Below are 15419 nucleotides of genomic sequence, written 5' to 3'. Positions count from 1 at the left end.
TCCGTCCATGTGGGTGGACAGACGCGGGCAATGGCTGGCACGCCGGTAATTGGAACAGACATCACAGACATGTCACTTCCTCTAGTTAATGGTACGGCCGCTAGATGCGGTATTTTGCTAAAAATGCATTAAATTCCTTATTTTCCGCTAGTTTCTGCCTGAAAACAAGGTTGTGTCAACCATTTTCACTACCCAATCTTTCATTTGGGCTAAAAATCTCAGCAGCAAAGGATTTCTTTAGTATCCCTTTAATGTTTGATAAGTTTTCTGAAATGTCATATTTGATTTGATATTCGTTTGTTTTTGATTTAATGTAATATTCGATTCTAAATCTGCTATTCAGCATTCTTACAGCCCTGGTTTCAGCCACTGCAATCCTGTGGTTGTGTTGAAGGTTTAAAAAGACTAAAACCTGTTGTTGTACACTCTATCTGTGGCCATTAAGAGGAAGCTTTAGCTCGAGTGCTCCTATCTAAATACATGTAAAAGGAGAATTCGTTTTTCTCGGCAACCACTGCACCAAATTTGACGAAGTTTGTTGCATTTAAAAGACCAACTTAAGATCTAGTGACTGTTGGTTTCGAATTTTTTAGTTAGGTCGTCAATTTTTTATTAAAAATTGGCAAAAATCGGCATTGTTCAAGAAACGAAACTATCAAGTTTACAACTCTGTAACTCAACCACTAAAAATGATAATGCAATTCTGTGAATTTCATCTAATAGTACATCTAAAGCGGACAAAATTGATATGTTATACATGAATATAAAAAAAATTTAATTACAGGGAAATACAACTTTTGCAAAACCGTTGTAACTAACATAACAAATTCATGTAAGATGTAAAATGACATATTGAACTTGTCCGCTTTGAATTATCTAATGGATGCCGTTTACAGAACCGCGATATCTGCTCTTGATCCAGAGTTATGAATTTGTAAACTTCGTGCTTCTATTTTTTTCAAACGGGCATATATTTGAAAATCGTTTTAGGAAAATTCAAGCCCTAAATCGAAATTCTGCTTCCAACAGTCACTAGAATTTAACTTTCTCTTTCAAATGCAACAAACTTCATCAAAATCGGTCTAGGGGTTATCTCATAAAAACGTTTTTGCGTTTTACATGTATTTGAATAGGCCGCGTCGGAGTTGGGCCCGAGCTAAAGCTTCCTCTTAAGGCTTCACAATTTGCTACTGTTGCCTGTGCCGCAGGGAAGTGATAGCAATGCCAAGTACTTGCTTCTGCTGACAGGGGACAGACATCTATGACTCCAAGCATGGCACCTTTGTGGACCTGGACATCCTGGATGTGATGCAGATATTTGGCCGTGCAGGCCGACCCCAATTTGACAAGGAGGGCCATGGAACCATCATTACGACACATGCAAAACTCAACAAGTACCTGTCACTACTCACCTGCCAGTTCCCGATAGAAAGCAACTTCCACCAAAACCTGGTGGATAATCTCAATGCAGAGGTAAGCAGTATTTGTGCATGTCGGGTTACATAAAAAGAATCAGATTCTTCTGCTAAAGCATGCTGTGTGCGAGGGAAATTTTTTTCTATCTTTGTTTCTTTTTTTCTCTTAACTTTCACATTTCCAGCATATTTCAGAATGATTTTTTCTTTTTTCTTTCTCTCTTCACATATGTACGTTTTCTTGGCACAGCATTGTCAGGCCTCCTCCAGGACTCAAAAGTTTGGGAACCCTTTTCTGTGACTTTAAAGCAGTGAAGTGATCTTGCAGAAGCAGTGCTCATATAATGACTTTCACCATAAGGTATGCAAGGTCTACTTGCAAAATTTCACCTCGACAAGTCTTGTCATTTTCCTGTGATGATTGCTTGAAAATTGCATGTAAATGGCAGTACTGTGACCAGCTCGGGCTTCGAGAATTTGCAGGGTGGCTGTACTAGTATGTTGGACGTTGTTCTTGTGCGCTTAGTTATTCAAGAGCTAGACTTATTTTTCATTCAACCTTAAAAAAATCAAAAACTAAAATTTGAAAGTAAGTGTACTTGGTTATTGTAAATTTCTGCAGTATTCCTATTATGATAAGGACTATGGCCTCTCTGCGCCCTTTCTTTACAAATGTGTAATTGTTCTAATCATTAACATAATATATATCTAGTGGTGTTGAGGTGATGTAATCGTGGAGCGTCTCTGTTAAATGTACCAGCTATGATTCTAAGTGAATGTTCCCAAAGTGTGTCAACATACATTGCCAAGAAGCAGGGTGCCAGGTAATATTGATTATCACTTCATGGTTATATTGCGCTCAGTTTTACACAGATGATATTAAGTGTGAAGTGACCACGTACTCCCAAGAAGATCAACCAAGCAAAGACCGTTTCCTACGGGTATCGCATGCAATATATAGCACACAGCAAGAAAGAGGGGAAGGGACAAATAGAGAGTAAGGGAAGAAAGTGATTATAGCAGGTGCGCCCAGCTTCATAGGCACATGCGGTGCCATGACAATACGACACTCTCCTCTTCTCTTAGGAGGAGAACCTGTCAGGGGGACGTCTCGAACGGGTTGACCTTCGTAGTTCCAGGGTTGTGGTCTCATCCGTCGTATTCGCACTAGCGGTCTTGTCGACGGCTCTGTCGCCTCTGGCTGAGAGACGCGGCTGCACTTGCTCCGAGTCCTGCACCCCTACCCGCGGTTGCACTTGGTCCAAGTGTCGTCGCATTAGTTCAACCTCCGGTCCCTCGGCAGTCACCATACGAGACCCCTCAGTTGTTTGCACACGTGCTTGAGTCCATGGGTCTCCGAGGCAACCGTAGTTTCGCACGCAAATTGGTTTATCCTTCTGCAAGAAATCATTGGCAAAAGGGTAGCTGTAACGCTCTGTTTCTGACGGCAACAAGTTATCTAATCGGGAGCCTAGCTCACGCCCCATCAGCAGCATAGCCGGCGTTTTTCCACCCGACAGCGCCGTTCGTCGGTAGTTGTGCAAGATCCTGGCCAGCCATGTTTGCATTGATCCTTGCCTGTTTTTCTGCAGGCTTTGTTTTATGGTACGCACCGCTCGTTCCACCAACCCATTCGATTGAGGGTGATATGGCGCGGTGCGCATTCGCTTTATTCCATTCACCGTAGTGAAAATCTGGAATTGCCGGCTTGCAAACTGCAGCCCATTATCTGTGACGATTGTGCACGGCAACCCAAAAGTGCTAAAGAGGGTGCGCAGGGCATCTATGGCTGTCCCAGTTGTGGAAGTTCACAAAGGCACAGCTTCCCTCCACTTACTGTGGGAATCGACCACAATTAATAGCAGGTAGCCATCCACCAGACCCGCAAAATCAATGTGCAGATGAGACCACGGCTGCCTGGTTTCCGGCCACGGGTCTGGTACCTGGTGTGGAGGCATCGGTGCAGCCTGAACACATAAGTGGCACGTCTTACCGAGCTGCTCAATCTGTTTATCAATGCCGGGATACCAAAGCAGCAAGCGAGCTAGCCTCTTCATCGCGGTGATTCCTTCCTACTGTTAACAGTGCAAAATGTAGACAAGAGACGAGTCAAGAAGACACCACAAGCGCTGACTTTCAAGGGAAAGTCAGCGCTTGTGGTAGCTTCTTGTCTCGTCTCTTGTCTACATTTTGCGCTGTTAACAGCAGGATGGAAAACCAACAAGCCCAAGCTGCTATTCTGGTGATTCCTTGATGTTTCTCGTGAATCAGCTGCAACACTGCGTTCCTGGCTGCTTTAAGCACAATGACTCGGTGGCCCCAGAACACCAGGCCTTCTCTCACAGTTAGCTCGTCCCTCCGGACTAGGTACGGCTTCAGAGTGACTTGCTTCACGTCTAAATGCCGAGGCCAGCCTTCGTGCACCCACTTCCGCACCACAAGTACTCATCTTCGGCCAAATAGTGGGCGAGTTGTTTGGCTGACAGCACTCTACTGTCCAAACAGGCGGTGAGAAGTACGTACTCACAGTCATCAGCGCCGTCCTCGTCTCCGGACACTTCCTTGGAAGGCGCTGCCCGTGGCAGGCTGCTGAGTGCATCAGCCGGAACATTCGCCTTGCCGTCCTTGAACTTGACGATGTAGGAGTAGGTGCTCAACTGGAGGGCCCACCGTTGTATGCGGGCGGCCACCATGGCTGGAACCGGCTTATCTGAATTGAAAATACTGACTAATCGCTTGTGATCAGTCAGAAGTGTGAATTTCCTACCCAACAAATATGCCCGGAATTTCGCCACTCCATACACTAATGCCAGGGCTTCCTTTTCAAGCTGCGAATACTTCCGCTCTGCGTCTGTGAGTATGCGGGAGCGGAAGCCAATGGGTTGCCTCATCCCCTCAGCTGTGCCGGGAGAAAGGACGGCTCCAATGCTGACTGATGAAGCGTCACATTCTAGTACCAACGGTTTGTCCGGGTCGTAATTGGCAAGAAATTCTGCTTTACTTATCAGTGCTTTGACCTCTTGGAACGCCTGTTGCTGAGCAATGCCCCACTTCCACTCCGTCCTGGCGCACAATAGTTCGTACAGAGGTGCAATGATCGTGGCTGCCTGTGGTAGAAACTTTTGGTAATAGGTGACCAGACCCAAAAATGACCTTAACTCGGGCACTCCCGAGGGTGTGCCGACGTCCAGAATAGCCTCAAGATTTTCCCTTTTGGCATGCACGCCTTTATCGTTGATTTTGTAACCCAAAAATCAACCTCATTCTCACGAAATCTTGACTTCTCCCGATTCAGCCGCACCCCGAACTCGTGGAACCTTCCCAGAACTCGGCGTAAGGTGGCGGCGTCATTCCGCTTTTCTGCAATGATTACGTCGTCCAAGTAGACCTGTACTCCGGGCAGTCCTTGCAAAATTGTTTCCATGCGTTGCTGAAATAGCGCTGGCGCAGAGGCTACCCCGAACGGAAGGCGTGTGAAACAAGAAAGGCCCTTCTGTGTATTTACCGTCATGAGCAGTTGCGATTCTTCGTCTAACGCAATTTGATTGTAGGCGTCCCGGAGATCGATAGCTGTAAAAACTTCACCGCCGTTTAACGTCGCCATGATGACGTCTATGCGCGGGAGAGAATACTGGATCGTATGGCAGGCTTGGTTGACAGTAGTTTTGAAATCGCCGCATAAGCGAATGTTTCCGTTATGCTTTACCACCGCCACCTCAGGTGCCGCCCACTCCGAGCGTGCGACCGGGGCAAGAATTGCATTTTCAACTAACCGATCAATTTCGGCCTCCACTTTGAGCGCAATGCGTACGGCACCGGCCGCGCCTTACAGAACCGAGGAACAGCGTCATCCCGCAATGGCAAACGGGCGGGCGGTCCCTTTATGAGCCCTAACTTGGGTCGAAACACGTCGGAAAATTCTTCTAACAAGACTTGAACGCCACTGCCAACTTTACGAATGGCTGCACTCTCACCTTCCTGCGTTGCGCTGAGCACCGGCTCCTCAAGAAGGTCCAGCGCTGTCATGACGTCCCGGCCACACAGGTTCGGCCCGGAACGACTCAGCACCGCTAATGTGGCTTTTGTTGTCTTCGAACCCAAGGAAACGTCGAGCTGTAACTGGCCACGCACCAGCAGTGGTCCAAGGAAGCATGCCAACTTGAGTGACGATTCTTGCAGTTTCGGCCAGGCATCTTGATGCTGTACGTAGGTGGGCCAAGTGATGATAGAAGCCAGGGACCCTGGGTCCAGCTGCATCTTGATTGCTATTCCATTCCAAAGTAGAGTGCACATTATTGCCTTTACGGTGTGAATGTTTGCAACGAAATTATCTGCCGTTTCAATGAGGAACAGAGCTGATCCTGGATCGTTGCAGTTTCCTGCTGACGGATGCACGGCATTAATTTGCTGGTGTGGCCACGTGAACGGTTCCTTCGTTCTGCTGTCTGCTTGTCCGGGACACCTCTTGCGAACATGACCGCACTGCTGGCACCGGTAGCACTTCGCCGAGCAGAACCGGCACATTCTGGGGTCATGCCCTGTTTTTCCACACCTGAAGCATGGTGGCTGACTTTCACGTCATGCATACATGTTTCTTAACATGTGTATGCCTTTGTCTTCAGGCGCACTCTTCAACGTCTTCACGTTTTCTTCCGCCATTTCCACTGCTAAGACGATTTCCTCTGCTTCGCTTTTTGTTAAGGATGCCTTCGAAAGCAGTTGACGACATACCGAGTTGTCTTGCAAGCCACGAACTATACGGTCCCGGAGCATCCTGTCAAGTGAAGTGCCGAAGTTGCAGATATCCGCCCATTGCCGTATGGCTACAAGAAAATCTCTGAATGGCTCTCCTGGCATGTGGCTGCGTGAGAAAAATTTGTAGGATTGGGCTATTTCATTCGGGCTGGGCGAAAAATGCTTCTGCAGTATGTCGAGTGCTTCATTGTATGACAGCTCATTCACCTTTGTTGGCGCGCAGCATCCACTAACGACGGCCACTGTGTGAGTGCTCAGCCCTGCTACGAGCAATGCTCGCTTCTTTTCTTTTGTGATGCCGTTGCCTTCGAAGAAAGCTTCTAGCCGCACTAGATATGCCGGCCAATGGTCCGTAGCTTCCTCGAACTGCGGTGGGCTTGCGTACCTGGCCATGGCTACCGGGGTGTTGCTGGTGGGGTGGCAGGCTCATCCCATCCTCGTCGCCACTGAAGTGACCACGTACTCCCAAGAAGATCAACCGAGCAAAGAACGTTTATTACGGGTATCACGTGCAATATATAGCACACAGCAAGAAAGAGGGGAAGGGACAAACAGAGAGTAAGGGAAGAAAGTGATTACAGCAGGTGTGCCCAGCTTCATAGGCACGTGCGGTGCCATGACAATACAACAAAGTGAAGGACAGGACGTGGATGCCGGGCAAGCGGGCGGGCGGGCGGGCGGGCAAGCAGGCAGGCAGGCAGGCATTATACTATCTGCTACAGGCAATTTTTAAAAATTCTGTAGAACTTAAAAATGATCATCCTGTACAGTATACTGTAGTGCAGCAAAGGGATGAGACGCTGTGAACTTAATCGTAAGCTGAGGGGTAGCTTCTGAGTTTAGCAAGTTGTAGGTGCCATAATCGTAAATAGTGTAGTCTGTGTGAACGTCCAAAATTAAATTTGAACTGTGCGCCACGATGACGTTCAGTAGGCAGAGCATTGTGGGCACCACTCGCTCCGTCGTAGCCTTTACACTTTAAGGCATTAAAAAAGGACCACACCGTAAAGGGGATCAAAGCAGATCTCGGATAGCCAATAACTTCGTTTCTGCTGAATGCACTGAAGTACTTTTTGCTGCATAGTATTTCTGAAATGGTCTATCTTAACTTGAAATGCATTTTTTAGCTTCAATAAAAAAGTGGTTCATAGACCTTATTCAGGATTAGCTCTAGCATCTAGCAATTAGTGTATGCAGACCTCAGTCCTACGTTTACTTAAGGCCTTGCTTAATTCTAGCACCTTTCATGTCATTCTCGAGGCAAAATTGTGCTGGAAGAGCGGTACAGTAGACTTCCCCTAATTTGGTACCGGGTTATTCAATTTTTCAGTTAATTCAATCCTGAAAGAAGGCCTCATCCGGTGCCCATGCATTTCGATGGGCCCAAACTTTTGTCATTTCGATCATAAAATTAATAATTCAAACATGACCGGTTAGCATGCACATGTCTGACTCCTATGACAAAATTCTATCATGTTTGTCAGTCTTGTTAGGGCCGAATGTGCGGTAGTGGACTGTATACTTGTACAGAATTGTACAGAAAAAACTGTGGTCCCACGGAAATGACTTGCAAACACAGATAGTCAAAGAAGTAAGTCAGTGATAAAATAAAATGCTGTTTCATTCCAGGTCTCACTGGGCACAGTTTCAAGTGTCAGTGAAGCTGTCGAGTGGCTCAGCTATACTTACCTCTTCGTGCGCATGCGAAGAAATCCTTTGGTCTATGGACTCAAGTGCACTGCATTGATGGTATGTTGTCGAGCTGTTTCTAGTCTACCCGCCTTCTTCGTTCGCAACTTGTGTCTTGGGAAAGTTAGCTCGATAAGGAGGGAAGAGGTAGTGAGCTTTTCACAACTAAAGAAAGCGAAAGAGTTAGGGGGAGACAATGTAATTTTCTCTGATAGATTACTGCTTTAGGCCTCTGTCTAAAATTATTTTCATATTTGATTTACTATTTGTGGAACAAATTAAGGTTAAAGTTGCATTATGAATCTCATTTCAAAGCAGAGGTACTGATACAGGGTGTCTAGTGACCTGAAAAACGTTAGAAAAGGAAATTTTGAGCTCCTGGAAAAGTTGTGGTATTGCCAAAGAATTTCTCACTTTAATGAGTAATGTCGGGAAAAATGAATGATTAAACTGCCCATGTTGGAAATTCTTGTAGGTTGGTTACCCTGCAAAGCTATTAAGCTTTTTGTAATGATGCAAGTCAGCCTTTCTGAACGATAATTCGGTTTTCAATCGCCATAATAAAGGAATTGATTCATAAATTACATGCAGGACTTGATGAGTGCACCCTTCACCCCTGCATGCACTTGGCAAGACCTTGTGCCACAGTTCTGTTGTTTGTGCCAGGGCTTGCTGAATGGGATGCATCTTGTATGTTCAGTGAAGCAACCTGACAGCGGCAATGGTGAACATGGTGTAGGCCGTAGGGCCCAGAGCGACGAGTCAAATGTTACAGTTCACCTCAAAGCAGTTTTCTTTTTTTTTTTTCGGGAGGAGTTGATGCCACATAGCAGCTGCACTGTAGACAATAAAACTACACTGTTATTATGTACAGTTCTTATCAATGTAACAAATTCAGTGGGTTGTCCTGTCACACCACTTGGGGGCAACAACTTGCAGAGACCGACGATCAAAGAAGGAGCTGGATGTACCTAAAGTGCAAGGCTGCTGTGACTGTTGTACTAATGCACTTTGTTAAAGTGTTAAAACCCAATTGTAATAATGTGTCTTCGTTGACGGAATGAGCGTGATTTATTTGGATGAAATTGGAAATGTTGGCAACTACTGTGTTGCCAGTTTCGATGATCAGAGGATGATAACTTGAGGTCACCATGCGGCACAAACCGAATCTCCCACGATGAAGGGAGCTTCTCCTGTGTAGCTGAAGGGCGTCTATTGAATAAACGCCCGCATACAGCATAAATTTCTTATTAAGTGTGCATTGCACACGTGATGAGAAGGCTGGGATCGTTCCCCACCTGTGGCAAGTTGTTTTTTCAACCACCTTCGTTGCCATTAATTTATCATTTCTTTAATTCAGTTAGTAAGTACAAGTATTTTCTCCTATGTTGCCCTTGGTGTCTTTGTTTGTTGGCTTCTCATGATATTGTTACGGTGGATATGTTACGGTCAGTAATAAAAATTGGGCCCCGCGGTTAACTTCCTTTCTTCTTGTTCATTATACAAGTGTTGGAGAACGTGATAGGAAGTATGTGACATTACATTACAGTGGAAGCTGTCTGTCTAACGTACCAATTGCCCTCTAAATGCAGGCGTGCATTGCTGTGAAGATGCACTGCTTATCAAAGAAAGGCGGTATCAGGGACTCAATTTCGCAACTCTTTTTCTTGCTTAAAAAAATGACAACCCGCTTTTATCTAACTATTGCCAATATAAGGTAATAAATTCTGTAACTCTGCTTCAAAAAGAGATATTGCAGTTCTATAAACTGTATCTGTTACAGCATCTCAAGCAGACAAATTTGGTGTAGGATATTACAGCTTCCCTGGCATTGTTGAAATGCTTACGAGAATTATGCAAGAGCCCTACTCACACAGAGGTACATGTGAGAGCAGTGTCTAATGCATGAATTTTGTCGACTTTAGATGTCTTATAGGTGCAGGTTACAGAGCTGAAAACATGGTACTAGAAGTTTTATATTTTGTGATTTACAATAATTCTCTCAAATTTAATGCCTTAAAGGAAGAGTTGCTTTCCTTGTCAGTGGAAGAGTTGGTCAGTAAATTACTGTATTTACTCGCATACTGATTGCACTTTATTGTCAGCAAAATTGACACAAATTCAGGGGATTATGCAGGTTAAATTTCCCACAAAAGAAAAAAAAATTTTCATCCTGTGTTTGCTGCGGAATGCAGGTGTCCCATATGGGTGTCCCGCGTTGGTGCGGGACACCAAAAAAAAAAAATGACGGCCGGTGGAGCAAGCCGAACGCTCCGAATGCAATTTTTTTTTCTTCTTGTGAGTACATTACGTGCATTGAAACAGTTTCTTCCGTATCAGTAATGAATAATATTGTTACGGTGAAGAAAAGGAAGACGTTGAATTGGACTAGAGGAAGACTGAGTCTGGCAGTTGTCTGAACGCCATATACACCAGTTGTAAATGTACATGATTTTACATTGGTTAAAAGGTAAACAAAAACCCGGGGCACTTCGCCGACCAAATAAAGATTTAAAAGAAAAGAAGACGTTTCGGCTCCCACACGGGAGCCTTGTTTACAGGTAAAATAAACAAAAGTGCTCGAGCAGCTCGCTTAAATAGTCTTGAACATGCGACGCAGGCAGCGCGCATACACTGACGGCAGATTGCCATCGCTCCTGTTCAGCGTGTGTGGCGTAGTCTGAATCATGAGCAACTCAAGATAAAGGCGTCGCGCTGCCTGCGTCACGTGTTCAAGACTATTTAAGCGAGCTGCTCGAGCACCTTTGTTTATTTTACCTGTGAACAAGGCTCCCGTGTGGAAGCCGAAACGTCTTCTTTTCTTTTAAATCTTTATTTGGTCGGCGAAGTGCCCCGGGTTTTTGTTTACCTTTTAACCATGTTTCATCCCGACCAGACGGGCTTCCGTCAAACACTGAACTTCATGATTTTACACTCGTAGGCCTGCTTTCTTCCTGCAACAATATCGTTAATATCGGCAAGTTTGCGGCAATAATGTAGCCATGGTCCACTTTGAGGGGACAGAAACGGAGATGGGCGCGCTTAGCTGCCAGTGAGATAGAAACACATGGCCGGCATGCTGCGGAAACTGCGGCATCTGTCTTCGCTACTATCCTAATACAGCATGTTTCCGCTAAGGGTGGGCGAATATCTTAGCTGTGTTACAAGCGTCGGCGTATGAATAGGGTACACTTCTAATGTATCAGTGTAAACTTGGCTACTATCGTTGCCTCTCACAATTTGTTGCGTGCCCACGAGTGCAGACGAGAAGAGTCGAAAGGCACCCTTTATGGTGTTGTTGACCAAAACCATTATGAAGCCTACAAATAATAAAGGCAAATTTGGTTGTACTTCTTTTTGTCATGGAAGTGCGGAAAGTGATGAAAGTAATGAAGTGAGGCAACTACTTAAGAATGTTCGGTGCGTACAGACCGCTTAGTTTGTCTTGAAGAGTCGTTCACGGAGCATTCGACAGATGGTAAGCACGATCATTATTAGCTAGACTTGGCACACGACATATCACTGCGGCAAGTTCGGGGTGCGATCATTACACGGGAGATTAAAAAATTGAATTTTGACGGCAAAATTCAGGCGTGCGATCATTACGCAAGTGCGACCATTATGGGAGTAAATACGGTATAGCTTTTTCTCTGAAATGCAACAAACCTAGTCAAGCTGTTCTTAACGCAGCTTTTTTTTTTTTTTCTCGTTCCAACCACTTATGTGAAACTCCATGTATGTGGATAAATAAATGAACTTGAACGTAATTTAATTCAGTGCATTTGATGGTGAGCCAAGCGATTTCTCTGTTCCCATGTATTTAAGTAGGGGTCTCACAAGATAAAGCTTCTTCTTAAGAATAATATAGCTTACGTAATTATCTTGGAAAGTATTTTAGAAAATATCTACGAAGATTCCACAGCTGCCCTAATTCTTAACAAGAAAAGTAGGAAGATACCTATAAAGAAAGGGGTCAGACAAGAAGACACAATCTTTCCAGTGCTATTCACTGCGTGCTTGGAAGAAGTATTCAAGCTATTAAATTGGACCGCTAAGGAGTAATGATCGATGGCGACTATCTCAGCAACCTTTGGTTTGCAGATGACATTGTCTTGTTCAGCAACGCCGGGGATGAGTTATAACAAATGATTGAGGACTTTAACAGATTGAGTGCAAAAGTGGGGTTGAAGGTTAATATGCAGAAACAAAGATAATGATCAATAGACTGGCAAGGGAACAAGATTTCAGTATTGCCAGTGAGCCTCTAGAGTTTGCGAAGGAATACTTTTACCTAGGTCAATTGCTCACAGGGGACCCTGATCATAAAAAGGAAATTTGCAGAACGATAAAATTGGGTTGGAGTGCTTACGGCCGGCATACTCGGACCCTTACTGGAAGCTTACCATCATCACTAAAACGAAAGGTGTACAATCAGTGCATTCTACTGGTGCTAACATATGGGACAAAAGCTTGGAGACTGACTAAGAAGCTCAAAAAGTTAAGGACCACACAAAGAGCGATGGAACGAATAATGTTGGGCGTAATGTTAAGGAGACAGGAAGAGAGCGGTGTGGATTAGAGAGCAAACGGGCATAGCTGACATTCTAATTGACATTAAGAGAAAGAAATGGAGCTTGGCAAGTCGGTAATACGTAGGTTAGATAACCGGTGGACCATTAGGGTTACAGAATGGGTGCCAAGAGAAGGGAAACGCAGTCGAGGACAGCAAAAGACTTGGTGGGGTGATGAAATTAAGAAATTCGCAGGTGCAAGTTGTAATCGGTTGGTGCAGGACGGGGTAAGTGGAGATCGGAGGGAGAGGCCTTCGTACTGCAGTGTACTTAAAGTAGGTTGATGATGAGTAGGTGCCTGTGTCCAGCGACATTGCAGGCTGAATTGATTAGGATCTTCACTGCGCTATGATGTTTCGTGTAGATCCACGCCTATTCTGCACAGTCTGTTGACTTGCGTCTGTTAAGTTGTTTAGTGTTTTTTATTGTGTCTGTAAATGTATAACCTCTGCCTTGAAGAATACATCAGGTATAGGAATAAAACAAATAAATAAAGATGCCGTGTAATTAATTACTGATGATTTACATTCTGGAAACAATATGCTATTTCTTTTTTATGAGAGTCTCTATAAAACCTTGTTTAAAATCTGCTAAAGCCCTCTTGTAGATTACATGAATGGCCATTTATTTGAAACTCGTATGCAGTCCACGGCCTTTACAATGGACTTTCGGATGTAACGGATGATTCTTCTCGCATAGTTTTATCTGTCTATATTATGAATGCAATAAATTCTGCTTTTAATGGACTTAGCTATGATAAACTGTTCGGTACAACGGCCAAATTTTTGCCAAATTTTGTCGAGATGGTGTAAATACAATGTACTTTGCTGCAGTGAAGCATCTGTGCAGGAATGCACTGCACACAACTATTTCCAGCCACTCGCAAAATGTGTGAAAGAGGATGTTTTCTTAAGGAATGAACACACTTGTGGCAAGCTTCCCACAGTGACATGCAGTGCAACATCCAACAGACAGTTTTTGGGTCAACGAAGCAAGTGGCTTACCGTTGCCCACCGCTGTTGGCTCAGTGATGACCAAGTGTCGAAGGTTCCTCCAGGCCTAATCAGTTTAGCTTCAAAGCTGTATCATACGAAACTTCAAAAACACCCACCTCCAGTCACAAAATGCATCATTTTGATGACACTTTATTTATTGATTCGCACAAAAAAAGATGATAGGCTGCTATTCACAGCGTCTAAGATTGCAAAGCGTGTGATGTGGTGGTCGAACTATCTCACAGGTGGTGCAGCGGCAGCCAAACATTGGTTCCGAATTGAACTTGCCTCGTACCGCAGCTCTCGTTCGCGCTATAAGTTATACAGTGGTCATTGCTGGTAGTGAAAGATAAAAATTAAAACAATTTATTGTACCAACCACTGTTTTGTGTCAAAAACTGTAGCTGATGTTTGTATGACTGGCGGCAGCGATGGATTCAGGCCAAGCAGTTTGCACGGTGGGGAGCTTGTCAGCTGACTCCCCGCCGTTGTGCTTTCTGTTAATGTTGCAGTTTTGCTAGTGTAAATGTGCTCTAATGTGGGGAAACTACCATTTCTCCATGATGAGCATCTGGAAAACTGCAAACAGCAAGGTCGCGTGCCGTGTTGTACGATTACTGCGTAAGCCCATTTATCTGTTTATTTTAATTTTGGTGTTTCATCGCTTTTGCAATTTCTTTTAGAATAAACAGTGTTATATGTGAAGTTCTGCCATTTTACTACATATCGTGGTCCCAATTTCGTATAGAAACGGACTTTGGATATAACAGACCTTTTTCACTATAATATTATGGTCCTTTATAATTCCTTCCTAAATACACAATTCTGTTGAACAACTTTCAGAAGTAATAAAAAACAATGTACTATTTCATGAATCTGCTAAGATAATGTTCATGTGAAGGCTGGGTATCTGCTAAAAGCACATTTTTGCTGCAAAACAAGCCAAATATTGGGTGGATGTTTACGGTAAGTACACTTGCCTGAGATGAACAAGTGAAACTGCAGCGCATTTGTGCTACTCTGTTGTGCAGGATGATCCAACGCTGTCCAACTATCGGCGGGAGCTGGTTATCCATGCTGCCAAGGAGCTAGACAAGGCACGCATGATCCGCTTTGAGCCACGCTCAGAGAGTCTGGACTCGACCAACCTGGGTCGCACAGCCAGCCACTTCTATATCAAGCATGCTACCATGGAGCGCTTCAATGAGCTGATGGAGCGCCGCACGCTCACTGAGGCCGACGTCCTGGCTGCTGTATCCAAGGCGCAGGAGTTCGACCAGCTGCAGGTGTGAGATTCCTGCCACATGTTATTGCACTTCATACCTCTCTCGACACTCTTGTTTTGTCTGCTCCAGAGAACAAAGACAACGGCAAAAGCATTGGGCAACACAGAACGCAGTGGCTACAGAATCCTGAGTTCTAGGTTCAGTTAATGGCTGTAGCAGGTTGGATTTGTTAAAGCCATATAACCATATCTAGTCCAAAGCCCCCCACTATAATGTATCTCACAGGCAGATTTTGCATGTAATGCCAATCATCTGCTGCATATGCTTATACAGTCGAGTTCACTTTTAATGACCCCATCGATAACAAGTGTTGGTTATAACAACCAGGTTTCAGTGATTAATAATTATCCCAATTGAGGGCTCCATCCATTCAAATCGGTGCATATATAACTACGGCTTTTTGATGAATTGTAATATAACAGCGAATGCTCCAATACCGCTAGCAAGGGGAAAAACAAACACATGAACAAGAAAAAAAAAGACTGCGAAATAGACTTCTCGGGTGCCTCTGCAGAGCACATGTAAAAAATCTGGTACTCTGTACCTGAGATGCAGCTGCAGTGAGGTAGTATGTGAAACGTCTTGTGCGTGCTGCGGAGTGTGTATAGGTACTAGGATACAGAAATGACATGACCAAATACACAATTTGTTATCGATGAAGACCGTTTGGAACCGTGCTGCAGCCAACTCCCAGCGCGTGCACGCATA

At 44.6% G+C, this 15419-nt stretch overlaps 2 protein-coding genes across 3 annotated transcripts in view; one reads left to right on the top strand and one right to left on the bottom strand.

Annotated features, from left to right (window-relative positions):
• Positions 1-15419, top strand: part of LOC126521606 (activating signal cointegrator 1 complex subunit 3-like) — a 414950-nt gene that overhangs the window by 156225 nt on the left and 243306 nt on the right. For both annotated transcript variants that reach the window (XM_055065750.2, XM_055065751.2), the window contains 3 exons: positions 1249-1473; positions 7800-7919; positions 14457-14711. In XM_055065750.2, the coding sequence (XP_054921725.1) occupies positions 1249-1473; positions 7800-7919; positions 14457-14711 (600 nt within the window). The remainder of the gene's footprint in view (positions 1-1248; positions 1474-7799; positions 7920-14456; positions 14712-15419) is intronic.
• LOC129382207 (uncharacterized) lies at positions 2449-6563 on the bottom strand. Its single transcript, XM_055065752.2, has 3 exons — positions 6378-6563; positions 3951-4120; positions 2449-2927 (listed from the first exon to the last, which is right to left on the bottom strand). Exons 1-3 carry the CDS (start codon positions 6561-6563, stop codon positions 2498-2500), a joined length of 786 nt encoding a protein of 261 aa, XP_054921727.1. The 3' UTR covers positions 2449-2497.

The sequence above is a fragment of the Dermacentor andersoni genome, chromosome 6 (assembly GCF_023375885.2).
Source record: "Dermacentor andersoni chromosome 6, qqDerAnde1_hic_scaffold, whole genome shotgun sequence".
Lineage (NCBI taxonomy): Eukaryota > Metazoa > Arthropoda > Arachnida > Ixodida > Ixodidae > Dermacentor > Dermacentor andersoni.
Note: the sequence above shows the minus strand (reverse complement) of the source record. Positions and strands in the feature narration are given on the sequence as shown.